Genomic DNA, 19,878 nt, shown 5'->3' on the forward strand with positions numbered 1-19,878 from the left:
GGTTTGATATGAATTGCAATACAGTGGCCAAGTACAAGGAATTATGATTCCTTGAATTTTTTTTTTTTTTTGTTAAAATATTCCTTAATCTGAGAAACTTGCAACAGAGAAAACAGCCCACAATTTTTAATCCGTAAGTCATGTGTGCACTAGTCTAACCGATTCCTTTTTAAGTTATAGATTATTACCTATACCAAAATTTTTGATCTTGCGAACGTTATTATAATAGAGTGGTTAGAGACTGATCTTCGCTTGAAAGGTTATGAAACCTAGCTAGGTGTTAAAAAAAAAAAAAAAAATTCTGCGGCGTTTTTCTTTCTTTGTGTTTTTTTCTTTTAAAAAATTTTTTGGTCCATATCAAATCAAGTTTCGTGCTCAAAGGCAATCTTGAATTTCAACTCAAGAATAAATTAAATAGAAAGGTAATCTGGTCAGGGCAGCTCTCCAAATTTTGTCATGCATACATTAATTATTGGATGAGAAGCAGTCGAACATGGACTTTTGGACTCGAGGGGTATATTCTCTCTTGAATCTGAACTGTTGAAATTTCATCCATTTTGGACTATTCTCTTGCCTTGTACGCCAAACCTCCAGATGTTACATACTCCCTCCGTCCCGTTTTATTAGTTTTGGTTTTTTTTTCACACAGATTAAGAAAGTGTAATTAATTTGGTTGGAAACATAAATTTAGATTAATAATTTCCTAAAATACCCTTATGCTAATCACGAAGAGTGCATTGGAAAAGCTCAATGTATTCAATGTAGTGAGTTAGTATTTAATAACAATGTATTAATAACAAGATATTTAATAAGGGTATTTTAGACAATTTGAAAGATTACTACATTCCTTAATGGGGAAGTGGACTACAATTTGGGACGGACGAAAAAGGAAAACAAGACTATAAAAGTGGGACGGAGGGAGTATTTTTAATTCAATCTACCAAGTCGGTGGCTTAGAACTGGGGTATTAATTACTGTAACGTGGCTCCTAATACCAACCTTAATTAAAGTCTTTAAGTAAAATAAAGATATTATTGTATTTTAACAGTTCACTAATAAAAAATCTTTACGATTATGTTTGCATGCAAGTGTTTCTTTTTCTTTTTAACTTGAACTTGCTTAAGTGATCGATGACGTCAATGACCTGTAAGTTAACTTAGGTGGTAAGACACTTCACACTTGTAGTTAATAAATCACAGGTTCTCAAAATTATCAAGAGAGTATGCGGGAAATCATTATTGATCCATTTAAAATTGAAAAAAAAATAATTATGCTTAAATCTCCGGGAAAAGGAAAACAACCTAGCCAGTAGCCAGCTTAACATCAAAAGAGAACTGGAAATCCGGTGACACCCCATCTTTCAACCAAAAAATTCAGAAATTGGCCGGCAAATTGGATTGGACAACATAATGAAAGCGGTAATTAATTTGTTGTTGTTGTTGGTCAATTTCATCCCCAGCTTGGAGAAAAGACCCTGCGATGGAAGTCGTATCCTTTCATTGACTCTCTAAAAATTCCAACAACAACCTTGCAACTTTACCACAAATTATGATCTGCCGCTGGACCATTTGCCTTTACGAAGGGCTCTCCTAATGTCAAAATTATCATCATTATAGGCATCTCTCAACCTCAATTTTTTTTTTTTTTTTTTTTGAGAATATGGGGGAAGTACAATTTTCCGAGAATAATTGCCAACTGAATAGATGGATATATGTGCGTAATCTCTATTGATATCTAGAATCCATTATATACAACCTTTAATTTTCAGCCATCTATCAGTGCCGTCCAATATCTTGTGAAAATTTTCCCCATTGTGAGCCCATATTTGCCTTTGAAGAGAGTAAGAAAAAATAAAAACAACATGAAAAGGAAGCAATTTTACTAGGTTCAATATCCTTCACCAAAAATTTCAAATCACGCAGTTTTTTTTATCTGTGAAACTCGAGAAATGCGCCTGGTAACTTATTTTTTTTGTATAAATAAAAAATTTCGAACCCGTGATCTTTCACTTATACTCCTTTCTCCTATACCATCCAACCAATCTCTCACCCTTGCTAGGTAAAATTTAATTGACATATTGCATACAACTTTTTTTTCCCGCTAGATCGAGGCTCGTTGATAACATCTAAGGATTGATAATTACATACCGAAATTTGATATTACTGAATTTTTTTAAAAAAAAAAATTGTGAAACTATATATGGGGCGACCTTTTCATTCTCGATGCTTGACTTTGGTATAAGTTAGGGTATTAACTGTTTAAAGAGCTCTTTCATGGAGTGAAGACTATAATCATAAATAGCCAAAGCAGTTTCCACCATGTCTGGAAACCTCACAGTTTAATTGGTTAAAACTCTCCGTAGATTAATCAGCATATCATTAATTCCTCATTTACCAGAATCGCATTAAGCATAAAAGATAAAACAAAGATGCCAGATTTGACCAGTGGCTGCAATAATATTCATAGATAGACTCCTTCATATTGGCAAGCATTTCTGACCAGAAGTTTAAAAAAAAAAAAAAAAAAATTACTATTGGTTGGTCTACCAACTAAACTCGGCATTTTCTGCCTGTTTTAAGCATTTAACCATCCAGGAATTTATTAATTGCACGCATACGCTATGGAATTGTTTAAAAGTCATCTGTGGCCTACTTTTGTTAGTCATTCTCCACTAAAAGACTGCATCTTTTATTTGAGATTAATCATCTCATATATTCCAATCCCAAAAGTTCCCAACTCAAGAAATGAAAATGAAACAACATTTGACACTACCTCTTTCTGAAACAAGCTAGATTCATCGCATCTCATGATTGCTTGGAATTTTGCTTGGGAGATAAAAAAAAAAAAAGAAAAAAGAAAAAGAAGAAGATGGTTTTCCCATGGATGAACAAGCATATGTACAAAATGATCATCATCACTATGCTTGCTCCATCTTCTTTAATTTATTCATGGAGATCAAGAACAAGTGCGCAGCTAGGTGACGTGCACTAAATATATGGTGCCGTGCCCATTTGGGATATACTTTTTAGTCAGCATGTATTTTTCAGTTCTCATGATCGAATGTAAATGGTCAGCTGGTGGCGCCAATATCTAGCAGCTGTGTCACCGGACAGCAGTATACAAACAGTTTTCGCCGGAACAACCCAGAAAATTTTTCATCTTTTCTTGTAGCCTCCGAGAAGAACAAATGGCGAAATAGAAAAAAATAAAATAAAATAGAAGATCAAAAAGATAGACAAAAACACATATGGATTAGTCAATTAGGATAGAGTGAATCTATGGTTACGAAGCTACTTCAATATCTCATGTTCAAATGATGGACTTGAAGCAAGTCCCGGAGAATACAGCTTGCTTATAGGAAACATTCGTTTGTCCGTGGATTGCCGATGTAAAACTAAGAATTGCAAAGATCAACCAGCAAAGAGATAGTGGAATATATATGTATATATATATATATATATATTTTCATTTCAAAAGAATAACAAGTTGATATATATACAACACGAGTCTACAAATGAAGGGATCAAAGAACGAAAGAAAAGAAAAGAACATCCTGTAAAAATCAATAGAAAAAGTAATTTAAAAAAATAACACCAAAGGAGAATGCGCCATATTCCCCTTATGGAAAGATAGCCTTTGCTCCTAAAAATCACCTGAGACATGGAAAATTCAGTCTGATATGTAAAACCCATCTCTCAAACAAATCAACTTGAAGGATGAACTTCATTGCTGATTAGAAGCAACACCAAAGCGAACGGTGGGCTCTGGATGTGCTCTACCGCGCGGCAAGGCGCTGCCGGCGAAGTTCATTTATCTAATCGGGCAGCCTGATCCTCCACTTCCGGGGATGTTGGTGCAACCGGAGGGATCAGAGGGAGTCACTGGACCCTTTGGAAGTAACTGAAATAGCATATGAGCTCTCTCCATCAACTCCTTTTGTTGGACATGCAAAACCCTACTTGATTGGCCTAGCTGGAGATGGACAAGAAGAACAAATGTTACTACCAAGAATACAAAGCTAAGACGTCCCATTTTGATGGTTTAATGAAGATAGTGTTTGTCTGCTGTTATTGTTGGACCTTGAGGGATTTATATACTAGGTGTTTGTTTATTTAAAGATCATGGAATCTGACTGGTGCTTATAAAATATTTTGTCATTAGTAAACTTCTGAATATTGAATGAGTCGATTTTCTAATTTGACCTTACATAACCTGTCCTTTGATTATGTGTGAATTGCCGACTAATGAGAGTTTGTTTTCAACTTGAATCCCACGGTTTCCATGATTCCGTGCTAAAATCATCCTCGTTTACGTGTGTTTATTTGAATTCCCAGGTTTGATTGTTGAGTGGAGAGGGATAAGTATAGTTTGAATTTGTAACATGTATTCTTTTCTTACAGGGTTGAACTACATCTTTTCAGTACAAAATTGAGATTTTGGAAAAGGTTTTCTTACCGTCAGTGTCAAAGTAATGTTATAGTGATGGCTCACTGTATTACATCATCTCATTAATGAGATTGGGTAATCCAAAAGGACCTCCAACTCTCTCTAATTTTGTTATTCTCTTTTTTTTTTGCTTGAAAACTAAACCACTTCTGTCAATCTGAACCCAATGTCAACCACCAAATTTTTTCTTTTTTCACATCCAATTATAAAACCTTAAACTCCTCCAAATTTCATAAAAATAAGGGGCAAGTTAACTCTGCTAAATGAATCAGAAATGGCTGTTTACATAGGTGGATGTATATTGACCTGATTGGTACACCTATCCAATTTCTTTACATCAGTGGGGATGGATTGTCAGTTGGGAGGAATTTCAGGAACCCCAGGATTTCACTCTTGATTTTTGCGCCCTACACCCAACTTCTTCCTGATATATTTTACATAATAGCTTGAAAACAAACAAAGTCACTTTTCTCAACCCAAACCTCAAATCCATGCCTACATGAATCAACAAATTTTTCTTTTTTTACATCCAATTCAAAACTTTAATTTCGTCCAAATGTCATGGAAGGTTTTTTTTATTGGGCGTATTTTGATTGCAAAAAAACATTGCTTGAGACCTACTGGGGATTTGGGAAGAGCAAAAGTAGTAGTGAAATGGCAAGAAAGTGAAGGAGGAGAAGAAATCGTTCCAGAGATCATGGAATTTTACATTATTCTTAAGGATTACTTTATTCAAAATTAAGTAATTTTGATAAGATAGCTAACTAGCTATAAGGGGTTACCAACTTCCATTCATGAGGTGACTCAATATAGTGAACCGTCAGCGTAAATCAACGGTGTCAGAAAGATTTACTCTTTTTTTCTCTCTAATTAATGTAAGTTGTGCTTTTAAACTTTAGCTATGACATTGTACTATGGTCATATAGAATCATACATACATATATATATATATATATTTCTTTTTTTTTTTTCAGCATAATGGAGGGTCTAAAAAGCACAACGGGCGTATGAGACCTCCAACATATCTTGACTTAATAGCATCACATATGTATATATTTTTTACTAGCAAAAACATTCTTCCGAAATGTAAATTCTATGTCTCTTCCTAGTCAAAGTCCATTTGGAATTCTTATCCGTTCTACACTTCTATCTTCTGGGCCTCTATGGAAATTTCAACACATTAAGTTGATGGCTTTTCTGAGACAGATTTTGTATCCAGTTTACAAACAGTGAATTTGGGCATATCCACAATTTTAAAGGATTAGAGAAAACTATATAAGAGTTAGGTAGAAATGCATATGTATGTCCTTTTTATATATTTTGATATGTACGTTACCAAGATTTTTGAGTGGAAATGCATGAAATCATTGCATGGATCACTCAATTAATTAGAATATCAGGGCTTTAATTGGGGAATGAAGCGCTGGATGAATTGCATGGAATCTTCCAAGGCCGTCATAGCCATTAGAGACACATGTTTCTGGGGATGGCTATCAGACAAATCGTGGGTGCTTTGACAAAAAAAGATAGCAGAAAACACGACTTCTATATATTTGGCCACTTGTTTCCAAAAAGTGGGAAGTCAAAGTTGAATTTTTCACGTGAATACGTTGCTGAGAATCATGTGCCTCTTAATGTCCAATTCTTGACATAAAAACATCTTCAAAAGAAAACTAACTTTCGACATGAAACATGACGAGTCCTCGAAAAGATTTTGTCAATGTGCAACAGGGCAACAAAAAGAAAAACATTAAAAGTTCACTTTTCTTCTTCTTTTCTTTTTTAAAAAAAAAAAATTTCGGAGAAGATGGGAAGATCAGAAGCTAGCAGGCATCAATCACCCTTCAACGTAGTTGACCAATCACCCAAACCAAGGAACTTCAGTCAAAATCACCCACCACAAACCAAACTATTACAAGCTTCGGCCACGTTAATCTGATGTTTGCTTGTGGCACCATGTTCAGTTGCTTTCATATGAACGAAAAAAAGGAACGCATTAAGATCTGAATTGAGACCATTTCAAATACCTGATTAGTATGTATAGTACCATACATTACGTGTTAAAAGTAGGATCCCAGCTCGTGAATTTCTTCAGGTCAAAACCATTATAAGAAAATAGTGCTTAGGATTCAAATGCAACAGGTTAAAGCCAAGAATTTTGAGATTTGCTTTCAAGGATCGGAGCTGGAGAAAAGCTTTAGCCTACATCCAACCATGATTGCCTTTTGTGACTATAATGAACCATTTCCAGCTACGTGGTTGTTTGAGGTGCAAAGCACTCAACCAGAAGAAAAGCAGCGACGGTGACAAGTCATGGTAAAGTGTAATCACGCTATCTTCAGATCTAAGGCCTAGAAGGTTTCTGTTCATTCCCAGTAAGAACTCGTGGCCTTGTAAATTATGCAGTGCAGGAGGACGAAGAAAAAGGCCGACAAGGAAAACTTCCAGAACTCATTCCCAAGAGAAAAAGCAAATTTGCATAAGGATTGAAACAAATGAAAGGAAAATCACTCTTTACAAAATGTTTCTTAGCAAAGAGTTACAACTCACTCCAAATCTAATCCAACACTTTCCTCAAATACATTATTACAACAGAAATAGCCCTGAAATTCTCCGGCCACCTCTGTTGCAGTTGCCATTTCAAAGTCCATTTGAGGGACGGAAAACAGTATAATTATTGACCCCGGATGCGAGATTTGAGTAATCCGGCATCTGATATGGATAACCATCACCCTCCATATTCCTCATATTCATATAGCATCTATCAGAACCAGCCATCTGCCACTGGTTAGGAATTAGACCATCAATGTGCCCATTAACATAAGGTCGTAAGTTAGACGTAGGAACCATATCCCTGAGTGTATCATAAGGTCCCCCAGAAGAGCCATAACCGCGATGGAAGGTATCATCATGATAACTTCGCGTCCTCTCAAATCTACAAGAGCTCGTCGATGGGCCCATATCATTTGACATGCCAATATCACCAGGGAACGAGAACTGGCGATTCAGATGGTGAGGCCCATTGCTGAAAGGATGAAAACTAGAACTTGCTGCGGCCGTCTTCCCAATAGCTTGCTCATCGTCAAGCAAATCATTGATGATATCAAGGTGCGGGAATTCGTCTGCCAACACCCCATGAGTCTGCCGCCCTGATGTGCAGGGTGGAACTTCAGATGGAAGGTGATCCTGAGACCGGCTGTGAAGAGGCTTGTACAACTCAAAGTTCCGGATGTCATTTAACATCAAATGATCAGAAGATACGCCAGCATTTACATCCCTCGGAGGGCCTTCCATCCACTGCTGTCCATTCTGCATTATGTCATGATTTACCATTCCGAAGGAGAAGCTCGATTTGTTAATATTTGGTTCCATCCTTTCGGAGCTATGCGGTAAAAACAAAGGCTTTGATAAGAGGGTCGCAGACTGGGAGTATGAATGTGAATGGTTGATCCCTGAAGTGGGAGAATGAGGTTGTGTAAAGCCAACGGCACTACCAGGAACCTGGCCACCCATCATCACATTTCGATAAGACTGGGGCACATAGTTATGGGATGTTGTCGACGACTCAGGACCTAATCGACCTACAGCACTCACTGAACGTGACAACGAAGGTGGGGTTTGAACCATGGAAACAACTGGGGAAGCAGGCCTAGGACCAGGAATGAGAGGAGCACTCAATGGTCTGGACATCACAGGCATTTGTGGTGTCAACGGCTTCTCACTTCCCACAGGCACATGTTGAGAAGAGAGCTTCATTTCAGAGGCATTTGGAGGTACAGTCTTATGGACACCGGGTTGCGAAGTGACAGCAACTTCAGCTGGATGCATTACCCTGACTGATTCATCAGCGAGTTTCAGGCTGTCTGAAGGCTTCTTTTGAACTGTAAGCTCAACAGATGTGTTGATCTTTGACTCTGACCTGAGATCAACCACAGATGACATATGCTTGGGAGGGCTCCTGGGTGGGGACCGCACACTCGTTTTCTTCTCTGGGGAGGATCCTTGTGCATCGGTCTCATCTTTTGCCCCAGGTTTTCTATGTGAAGATACTTCTTCATCCTATCATGAACACAGCAGCAGGTCAAAAAGAGAACAAGTAACTAAATATTTAATTTGATAAAACGACAAGCTCCAAATTAACATAACTGCTCTAAAATGTGGACCTGCATCTTCTACAGTGAACAAAATTGTCTATAAGTAATATCCAGGAAAGAAAAAACAAATTCCATTTTTCACAGGTCCAATGCGTTAAATAAGGGTGACACTATTAATAGGAAAATCTTCACACTTATTGTTTCCTTCCCAAGTTCTTTTCCCTTTGGAGTTTGTACAGCATACTAAGTGTAACACTGAATCAATAAAACATGGTCCCGACTAATGATACTTTACACTGCATCTACGGATACCAAGTTGTACAAAAGAAGATCTTCAGGAAAATACTCAGATTTGCCCCACAGAACACACCAGTATACATGTTGAACAACAGTGTCACATCCATATGCTATTTAAGCATAAGAAACAATCATATACTTGTTTAAAAACATCCCTATAGAGACCACAACCCATCAAGGAGCACTTGCTAATTAGAGGATTTTAACTGTGAATATCCTCCAGAAAACTTGAACATTGGCAAAGCTTTCCTTCATAAACTTGATAACATCCTGACTCTTGAGCAATACCTAATACTACCTATACATGAATCGTCCAAAAATGCTTAACCATGCTTTTCCTCATCCCATAAGCTGATTGAATTCAGACTTCAACTGTACTCAAGTATTGATTATCTAATGAACTTTTTACATGTATTGTGCAAGTTTCAAACAAATGTTCAGATATTGACCGCAAAATGTGCCCAAAATTTTACTTTTATTTTGCAGATTTTGGACAAATTCAAATATTTAAGACGAATGTCCAAATGTTCAAAATAGTAGGTGCACAGCACTGGCCCAAAACAAACAGCATAACCACCTTTTAGCCTCCTTAAAAGTATGAGAAAACAAACCTTTTTTAACTCGTGCTGCTTAGACCATTTCATCTGATCCTGTGAGTAAACTGCAGCTTGAGACCCAGATTCAACAGCTTTGCAACTTCTAGATGCATCATTCAGCAGCGCCACATCTGACACACCATCAGAACGATGACTAGAAGTCTCTTGAGACCGATCAGCTGCTTCAAGGGTTGCCTTGCTTCGCTCATTCCGCCTGTATAATATGACCATTGTAAAAACACCATCCATAGATTAGTAAAAAAAACAAATAATTAGACATCAATGTACCTGCTAGGCGATTTCTGATAATTACTGGAAGAAGGATTCCCTTTATATGACCCATTCGCGATAACTGAAGGTGCGGAGTCTGTAGAGCACGTTGAAGAGCTATCGTCCATTACAGATGTACCTCTCCTTTCTCCCATTCCATTCTGGACAGCCAAAAGACAAGGGGCTTCAGTGGGAGGATGTACTTCTGATGTGTCAGTATCCCAATTGACAGGACTAGTGTCTCTGTCTTCTGAATCAGGCTGCAGTGTTTCCGGGGCACAATCTGCAGAATCAGACACATCCGAAACATCCTCAATTCCATCAGGCTTTTCAAGCACCATTTCAGGCTCCTCAGTCGTGTAACCTTTCCTCTCATCAGTAAGGATATCTTCTTCAGCTTTGTCCTGCACCAACATACTTGATTTCTCATCCCTCATTTTATCCTTTACTTTGCGGTTATTTCGTTTTTGCTTGCCCTGAAACACAGAAATAATGATGAAGGTATTAGAATCACAGCAACAAAATTCCATCCCAACCCCCCCCCCCCCCCTTCTCTTTCCAAAAACCAAAAAAAAAAAGGAGAAGGAAAAGGAAAATAAACCCACAAAAACAGCAACAAAATTGAAAAGGTAAAAGTAAAAAAGAAAACTTCTTTCAACGTCAATTTATGAGATAAAACAAGGAAGAATCTGGGATACTAAAAGCAAAAAAGATAGATTTATAAATTAACCAATAAAAGTAGAATGGGTGAGCAGCCAATTTAGTTCTAAAAAATGAACATTTTATTCTTTCTTTGCAAATTTCATTAGTCTGGTATATTGAACAACTATCATCTTCTCAAAAGAAAATATAAGTTGTGTGACGTGCTTTCTATTCAAAAACCACTAACCTGCTTTTTCTTCGACTTCTTTTCTTTATCACCTCCACGTTTAGATTTGTGCTCGCTTTCAGCCAGCCAGGCTGCCTCCTCTTCACGAATGAGTTCCTCTTGCCGCTTCAAGGCAACAGCTTCCTGATATGCAACTTCAATCTTACTGATGCAACATAAGTGAACAACCAAATCAGATGAAAGAACAACCATGTATTGGTTAAAGAAATATAATAATCAACCAGCTCAAAAATCAACTACCAACAAATGTCTATCAGGTTCTGCACCTCAGTGAAAGTAAAACGGGAAAAACTATACCACAATGAATTACATGTTCAAGAAACCTGATCTTGTTTCACAAACTTGAAGAGGAAAAAATATGACGATCAATGCATATTAAAATATCCTCGCCTTATCCAAGAGCCCCAACCAAATTTGATTTCATAACAAAAATATGGCAGATTAAACTCCAAAAATGTGGAAGGAAATATAGATACTCCACAACAGAACTAAACTGTTCATTAAACAAACAATCATCAGCTTACTTGAAGGACATTACATCATTAAGAAGCACTCAAATCTTGACAAGCTTGCAATTCTTGTCAGAAAGTCCATTTTAGAGCTTTAGTTTAATTTAGTGACTTAAAAAAACCAAAACTCCAACTTTGATTTAAATATTGTTCCCTAACACCAGTAGCACTGCAGCAAGAGAATTAAACTCTTGTACAATCCTGTGTCATGGTGCTAAACCATTTATAACATCCAACATTTGCTCATTTGCAACCAATGAAGTTACAAAACAACCTTTTCAAAAGCACATAGGTTTCCTTAATATTGTCAAAATCATGACATATGCGCATATGCAATGTGCCCATGTCCAAACCAATTCGCTATACACATCCCATGGCTGGATCACTCATTAAACAGATAATAATAAATAGCATCTCCACTTTGAACATCAAAAGAATAGTCAATGAACTAGATAGAAAAATGCTCAAAAATTTTAGAGTACTCTTATTCACCAGATGAAGTTGAAAAGCCCAACATAATCTTTAGGATCATGAGAGCAAATTCACATTTATATTTACTACCACAAGCCAACTAAATGTTGACCCAGCTGTTTGCCAACAAGCATGTCCAACTCAACATGCATAAGTTGCAATGAACTTCTCTTTCCATTATCATTATTATACATGTGCAACCGCCTACTGAAAGAAATTGAGAATGTAAAAGTTACTTCTCTACAAGAATAAATCCATTTCAACTTTTGAAAGTGACAAACTTATGAGCAAAGCATGCTTTCAAGAATGTCATTGACTTCAATATAGATGGGAGAGATAACCATTAAAAGGGGTACCAAAGAATCTTAACAAAAGTTAACATTGATGACCAAAAGCAAAGTTGTTATCTCAGATAGTACAAAGCTTGGATGCTTAAGCAAACAGAAACTAATGAATTGGCGACAAGAGAATCTTCAGAGTTCGATTTTTACTATAAAGAAAGGAACAGATCTAGAACTGTATGTTAAAAAAAATATTAAAAATGAGAAATTAAACAAATGCAGAACCTGAAGATATGGGCCAGGACAAATATTTCAATTGTTCGACGACCAAGTTCAGTAAGACGCCTTTCATCACGTTCAATTGAATCTTTGTTGAAGTCCTCTCCAGAACATCCATCCTGATAGTGAAGTATTCAAGAATCAGCAAATGACATGCATCTGTATAACAGAAAATCCCTTAAAGATGTCTGAAAACTAGACATCATACGAGTGACTGTATGAAGCAACACCCTTTTTGAACACATCCCAGCACCCCAGAGCAATTCCACAATGCCAAAAAAGAACTAACACTGGTTATAAATTATTTTTAAAAAAGAAAAAAAACTCAGATGCTATGCACTAAACCAAGAATATAAAAGATAATATGAAAGTCAGGACTGCTCAAAAAATTCAGATTACTCAACTAATTACCAATCATCCAGGTAACTGAACTTGCCAAGACTTCACAACTGAATTTAAACTCCCCTTCAAGAGAATTCAAATATAAAACATTATAGCTGCTCACCTTCGTTCGATTTTGAGGACCTTTCTCATCCTTTGGAGGCAAAGGTTCCAAAGCAGCTCTCTCAACTAGTGACAATACATCATCCACCAAAACAAACAAGTCTTTCTCCATGCGAACAATTGGAACCGGTAACTCTTCTGAATCCATGTATTTTCCCTTAGTTTTCTTTCCCTTTGTTTGGCCTTCTAAAGCCTTCAACCCACTGTACAATGAATCCATCACCAGAGTAGATGTAACTTCTTTTTCAATGAAGAAGTGTTTCACAACAACTTTTAGTATTGAATCTGTCCTTTCACGGGTCATGCGGCGCCTGGAGCTTTGCTCCATTCCATTCCAGAAAGAGCGCAAGCTAAATACATCACAACTATGAGAGTTAGCATAAAAATGAAGCTGCAAATTTGTAATTTTGTAGGATTTCTAAAAAGGAAAGAAACACAATGATACACAGCAAGGACACCGTATATGCATGTCCTGACATTTACTCAATTATGAATTGAATAATTTCTAAAGTGGGTTTGTGAGCATCACCAGATCTCCATTATCCGATATGCTGAAACACCAAAAGAAGTACTCATAACACATCTGAAAATATAAGCTCAAATAGGGGCAAGCTGTTGTCCTGCCTTGCTTTTATTTGTGATCTCAAATATCTTTATAAAAGTTAGAAAATTATTAAAAAGTTTGACCTAAAAATCTCAATCCATCTAGGCAAGCTTCCCAAGCTGCTATAAGGGACACAATTCACAAAGCATGGTTACCATATGAGATAAATATATGCTTCGACGACTGTGGCAAAATCTCAAGCACAAAAGATATTTCTTTTTTTCTATCCATTATCAACTCATATTCTAAGGAAGATATCACTATGAATTATGCAGAGCTGAACTCATCTTCAAAGGAAAATATCACCATGAATTATGCACAGCTGGCTTAGGTTTTGGAGCAACAAACCACCAATGGACTTCCATGAAGCACCAGTAAGTGAACCAAATATTAATAATGCAAAGCCACCCAATATGGGTAACATAATTTTCATGGGGAAAGTGCTCCATTTAAGGCAGAAATTTTAAATGAGGAGCTAAAGATACCATTAGGTGTTCAAGTCAAAGCAAATAAATAACATGCAGAGGAACACTCCTAAAGGAGCTAAACATTCATTCTGGCTAAAACTTGTTAAGATATCATCAGATTCAGATTACGTTACCCAAGTCCAGAATGAGAACCAACAATTAAAAAACTTGCAACCCCTACCCTACCTTGACCAACGAGCTTTATCCTCTATCAACTTCCCAAGCTTGCCTCGTCGTTCTTCCACAAAGCGTCGGCATATCTGTTCAACATTTGTTAAATAAACCCTGACAAGTTCTCTACGGTATTGACAGTCTAGGCAGCGGAATGGACGATTTGCTCTTTCCCTGCACATCAATAACATTGCATTAATCTTTGGGTATATGATGAAGAATCTTCATAAGAAAACGATGCAAATTTAACTGACTGTGTAGACCAATCAATATCCAGATATCCATGTACAGTAATGAAGTGCAACAATCTCTTAATAACAGACAAGTTTACCAGATAAGAGATAATTGGTAAGTTACTGGGGAGAATCTTGAATTACTAGACAAATATTACCTAAATTCAGAAAAGTAACTCACTAGAAGGTCAGGCAGAACTTGAATACTCCACGGATTTAAATTGTAAAACAAAAACACAAAAAAAAGGACTACGTTGTTATTGCTAAACACTGCATTTTAAAAATCAGTTTGGATCATAACTCCGATACCTAGTCAATGTGATAAAGAAGAATATCTCAATAGTCCATTCAACAGAAACCAAATTCAATTTGAAAAATATGATAGACTTATAAGCACCTGATAACTTGGACTTGAGCTTTTATTATTAGGGTGTCAGCGTCAATAAAACCGTCTAACACTTTAGATAGCTCCATAAATTTTTTCCATCCCCAATCATGTTCTTTCTTCCAGAATCGGTGCAATGTATCTGCATCATAAACAGATAAATGACAATGCAGAAGTTTCAATAATACAAGTATACAATATCTAATTATCCTACCCGAATACTTGGACTTTTTGGGATCTTTATTCACAACAGCTATAGTGAACTGAGCAAAATGACTCCATCCTGTGTATCACAAGAAACAAAAAAAAAGAAAAAAATTGACAAAACACATGAGACAATGTCAGAATAGGACATTGCCAGTTAAACTTTTATTAGGACTTCCTTCATACCTGGAAGAAGCTTGTCATGATTAGCAACACAAAGAAACAAAGACAAATGATTGCAGACATCACAACCTTGTGGGTAGATCAAAATATACCTGACAAGAAACATTGAATCAGAATAAAACTATAGGAATTATGGCACTAGAATAGCTGCCACATTTGGCACAAAATAAATTTGCACCAAAATAATGGACATGATACCTAGAAAATCATGCAAATAAGCTAACTAGGACTATTAAGGCAGCTTAGCCCAGGTAAATGTCCCTAAAACAGCAACTAGCCCTGGTACAAGCAAAACAAAGATAAAGACAAGCGAAAGCCACGTAACGAAGAAAGAAGCTCAGAGCCCCAGCAAGACTAAGTTGCAATGTCGGATAAAATCTTATGATCTCACAACACCACCACCATAGGGAAAGCTATGAAATGAGAGGTTCTCCTTTGTGCTATGAATTCTATACACCTGATTTTATATAATGAATCTCTAAAGATTATCAAACAAACAATGTAGAAGGGCAATTTAAAAATTCTCATGAATAGGAGGACAATTTTTCCAAGAAACAAGCAAGTAAGATGATTCCACTGTAGCAATCATTACCTCAGAGGCAAAGAATATGCCCTAGCTAAAAGTCTTTCATGCATCACAAGAGAAAAGTGATTAGTCGAATACAAGCTGACAACCAAAATGACAAATAATCAAGACTGATTTTCAAGTAAAATATACTATTGAACACCACCTCCAACTTGACAGCTTACTAGATAATCACTCAAATAAAAGCACATTTCCTATTTTGGCTAGATTAAAACTGCATATGCTAAAATAATTAGCACAATTCAAAGCTAATGAGAAAAGCTAACCACTAATCAAGTCTCCAGAGGAGAAACTTTCAAAATGCGCATAAGACAAGAATGCACGTCCCACAAGTGAACGTTATCAACTTGATGCATATCTAGACACACCAAGAATATGTTTACAGTTATGGATAGAACAGAACATGGTGTATATATCAAGCTCCTGATTATCACAAAAATTTGCACAAATTCATCACAAATGCCGTACCATTTATAGCCTCCAACCTCAAAAGCATTACTCCGAAGCTCTCTCTTGTTTATTTGTGAAAACTTATCAATCTTCCATGTATACTTTCCATATAACTCAGAAGGTTTCGGTCCTACAAAGTTGTAAAAAAAAAAAGTAAATAAATAAATGAAAACATATCCAGAATTCAACATGCTACAAATAAATGCCTGCAGTTAGGCCTATAAGAATCAGAAAACAACCATCCACCAGGGAAAGTGCAGCTGCCCACTTAATACTAGTCTAAACGTATACTATCTTGAGATGCATGTTACCAGATGCTTTATTTACACATGCTTCAATTCAGAAAGGCAAAATTAAGTATGTTAAGTATTTACATGAACCAATTTTGAGTACCTATCGCATACTTGCATGAATACACAGGTGCACAACAGCTTGCATACCAAGGATCACCAAAGTCCTCATTTTCCATAATTAATAATATGTCATTTAGGAGGTCAACCCCCTCATATCAAAATAATATGCAATTGAATCGTATATTGTAATTTAGTTTATTGGTAAAAAAGGAAAAACAATGGACGGGAGCAGAACCAGAGTTCGCAAAAAGTGTGAAGTGATCATCTTCTATATATGGAAAGCTTCAGATGTGTATAAGTTAGATAGCAACCTCAGCAAGCTTTTGGGGCCAAAACAAGATATGGAGATATTTGGATACTGTAGATGAGCAAAACAAATAAAAAACCAGCCAGAATAAGCTTTTTTGATCCTGGCATCAGATATGATTTAGTGTTTAAGGTCATAAAGAATGGATCCTTACACAAGTTATACATCTGAGAGGAAATAGATTTTTCTGAAATATGCTTCCAAGACTTCCATTTCAAGTTCTTTTGCTTTTTCCTCTTTTTTACCCAGTTCAACCAATGAGTTAATAAAAAAATGATATGACAGAGAGAGAGAGAGAGAGAGAGAGAGAGAGTTCAACCTAGGCAAGGAAAAGAATGGAGAGCAAGAACGTCCGAACAGAAAGAGGTACAAGTTAAAACTTTTGAATCATACACTTCACATGGAATAACCAAAATTGTGGTTCCAAGCTTCTACTACAGCAGTTGGGCAGAAAATGATTATCAAGGTACACTGTCTCCCAATGCCAGGCAAGAGTATGGCATAAAAGCATTCACATATACAGATTTATTCCAATCCAATAGTCTATAGTCGCTCTAAGGAAGAGATTCAGCATCTAGCATGCATTTTATCCATTTCCTAAGGAAGAAGACTATAAAGAGATAACTAGAAATCAGATCAAACCAGAAGGTAGAGGAAGTGTGTGTGTATGTGAGAGAGAGAGAGAGAGAGAGGAACAAAGGACACTGAATGTGCAGGCCAAGTACAATTTATTTTTGAGATCAGATTGTTAAAATGCATTTAATGCTTTTTGGGGTGTAAAAGACAGTCACAAGTCAGCCATGTTTTAGAAATAACACTGCACATATTGTCGCTGCATAGTAAAATAATGAACTAATCAGCAGCTTTACATGACTTCAAATTGATGAAATCCCACTCCAGCAAACTTGAATGCAGTTCAGTTTTCATGCAACTGGGAATGATTAACTAGCAGGCTACCAATAAAAAAATAACTAAAAGGTCCTGAGACAAGGAAACTGCCTAGGATTCATCACAATCTGAATAATGACATACTTGAAGAGAAGGTCAAAAATAAAAGTAAACAAAGTGCATACCACCATCCTCATCATCGTCAGTGTCCCAGTAAGGAGGCGATGTCGATGGTATTCCATTTTCCACCTGCTCACAAGACCTCCATTCTGCCAATGCTTCACCTGAATGGCACCTCTGCTGCCCACCTGAAACCCCCTCCAAAGATCTTCCCACCCCAGAATCGTCAACCGCAATCCCAGCCATTGTGGACTCCACAACTCCCACCACACTCCACCAACTTCACCTACGCCTACGGCCACAGTATAAAAACTTATACCCATACTCAGTAAAACTAGAGAAGCCTTACAAACAAATATTTTGATATATTGCACAATAATTGCCTAGCCAAAGCCAATAATATAAAATGAAGTATTAGATGATGTTCGCTGGAATAACGCAACATTCTCAAACTAGTCACTTTAGCTCCAAAATTTAAGCTTTTCTGTTCTAATTAAAAAAAACGCCCTCAACCTAAAAAAAATGCCCAACCCTCCCAATGAACTGATTTGAAAAAAGAAAAACCCAATAATTCAATCCATGAACTCGATACAAAAAAACCATCCCAGAAGCTCCTCATGCCCAAAAACCCACATTAAAGAGAAACAAATTTCAATAAACCCTAGTCCCAGATTCCCGAAAATCCCAAAAAAATAAAAATTGAAATTACAAATAATTTAACACAATCATCAATCAATCACCTAGCCAATTTTAAAAAATCTGGGAATCCATCTAAAAGTATGAAACATAGACAGTCAATAAAATCGTCAACGAACCCAATTGAATTGATTTAATACCATACAAACAAATTCAAAAACCCTAAAAAGAAAGTAATCAAATATGAAATTCCTAACCAACTCTCGTTTGAAAAAAAAAAAAAGAACCCTAAATAAGAAAATCAAGAAAAACCCATATCGGGATTGTTTGGAATCAAGAAAATCGGGGGGATAGATCAAGGGACAAGAGCACAGACCTGAAACAAAGAAGAAAGGCCTTTGTTTTGTCAATGAGGCGAATGGAAGCTGCAGAGAGAGAACAAGAGATTTGAGAGGTCGAAGGAGCAGCAGAGCAGAGGCGGAAATAAAAATATTACTACTAGTAATTTATTTCCTATCAAAATTGTGGGATTTATCAATTTTATATATACGTATGTGCCCGGAAAAGATAATAATAATTTATTGTTGGATATTGTATACTTTTTCTTTTTTTTGGAGAAATGGATTTTGTACACTTTGTCTTGGGTTCTTTTTATTTTCTATTTTTCGATAGCGAGAGGAAACCCCCTATAACTAACTATAAGATAAGAAGAAGGGGGATACGGGAGAAGCGAAAACAAACAAAAACCTGCTTGTTTTTTTTTTTTTTTTAAATTACTATTTACCAACATAGGCATAAGGCTGACTAAGAATAGGTATATAATTAATTATAATTAAGCATAGTTAAAAGTTTTCCACAATGTAGAAAAGGGTATGTAGATTCTATTTATCCTCAATTTCTGTAAATATTGATGGTCACGTTATAGTTTTAGAAGTATTTTTATTACATATTTATATCTGATTGAAATTTTAAATTCCTAAAAATAAGTACAATTAATTACAAATTTTAAAATTTTAATCCTAGTAAAATGTTTAACTCGATACGAACTGTTTGACCTGATGACTGTTATTCTCTTTGTCATATTAATGGCACGAATAAATTAAAAAAAATGAACTCAGTAAAAGAGATGAATATTATAAATAGAAAAGAATTAGGAATACAAGTTTTATTGGCATCTGTAAAAAATAATTAATATAATTACAGGTAAGGTGATAAGTAGTATACTAGTAGTATTATATTATATTAACACAGAAAAAGAAAAAGGCGTGTAATATTAAAAGCCTTAAAGGTAGCGGTGAGTGTGTGACTGTGTGGGCCTGTGGGGACTATTATAATAGAATTGGGAGGCTTGGGGGAGTTTATTATAATTTGACATTTTGGGTGGATGCAAAGTGAAAGATTTATCACTGGTTTTTGGCAGTATTCTTCTTTATCATTAGGTAGAAAATGAATAGAATAGAAAGGCTTCAACCTTGTTTTGGGCCTATCTAAAAAAGATATTAAAAGTGGGGGGCCTTGTGAGGAGTGATATAAAAGAATTTTAGATTCCATTATTTGAGTAAAAGGTTTTTAGGTTTAAGAATTTGGTTTGGGCTAGGATTCTTCTGCTCCTTAACAAATCTTGTCGACTAATAACACATGCTATTTAACAAAAA

At 36.1% G+C, this 19,878-nt stretch overlaps 1 protein-coding gene across 1 annotated transcript; it reads right to left on the reverse strand.

Annotated features, from left to right (window-relative positions):
• Window positions 1-6,906: 6,906 nt before the first annotated feature.
• On the reverse strand, window positions 6,907-18,881 carry LOC140037559 (TNF receptor-associated factor homolog 1a-like). The gene is made up of 13 exons (XM_072081941.1): window positions 18,600-18,881; window positions 17,653-17,879; window positions 15,938-16,049; window positions 14,887-14,975; window positions 14,711-14,779; window positions 14,509-14,638; window positions 13,894-14,052; window positions 12,638-12,986; window positions 12,139-12,251; window positions 10,593-10,737; window positions 9,722-10,179; window positions 9,449-9,647; window positions 6,907-8,505 (listed from the first exon to the last, which is right to left on the reverse strand). The coding sequence occupies exons 2-13, from the start codon at window positions 17,831-17,833 to the stop codon at window positions 7,087-7,089; spliced, it is 3,423 nt and encodes a 1,140-aa protein (XP_071938042.1). The 5' UTR covers window positions 17,834-17,879; window positions 18,600-18,881; the 3' UTR covers window positions 6,907-7,086.
• Between the last annotated feature and the right edge of the window lie 997 nt (window positions 18,882-19,878).

Source organism: Coffea arabica, chromosome 3c (genome assembly GCF_036785885.1).
Source record: "Coffea arabica cultivar ET-39 chromosome 3c, Coffea Arabica ET-39 HiFi, whole genome shotgun sequence".
NCBI classification, from domain to species: domain Eukaryota; kingdom Viridiplantae; phylum Streptophyta; class Magnoliopsida; order Gentianales; family Rubiaceae; genus Coffea; species Coffea arabica.

Bases quoted from the DNA above. Each gene is read 5' to 3' on its own strand.
- LOC140037559 (XM_072081941.1), bottom strand. From the start codon at position 17,833: ATGGCTGGGATTGCGGTTGACGATTCTGGGGTGGGAAGATCTTTGGAG. The intron at 12,987-13,893 runs GTAGGGTAGGGG...TGATGTATTTAG, and splicing joins GATAAAGCTCGTTGGTCAAG to CTTGCGCTCTTTCTGGAATG. The intron at 12,252-12,637 runs GTGAGCAGCTAT...CTTCACTATCAG, and splicing joins GTCCTCAAAATCGAACGAAG to GATGGATGTTCTGGAGAGGA.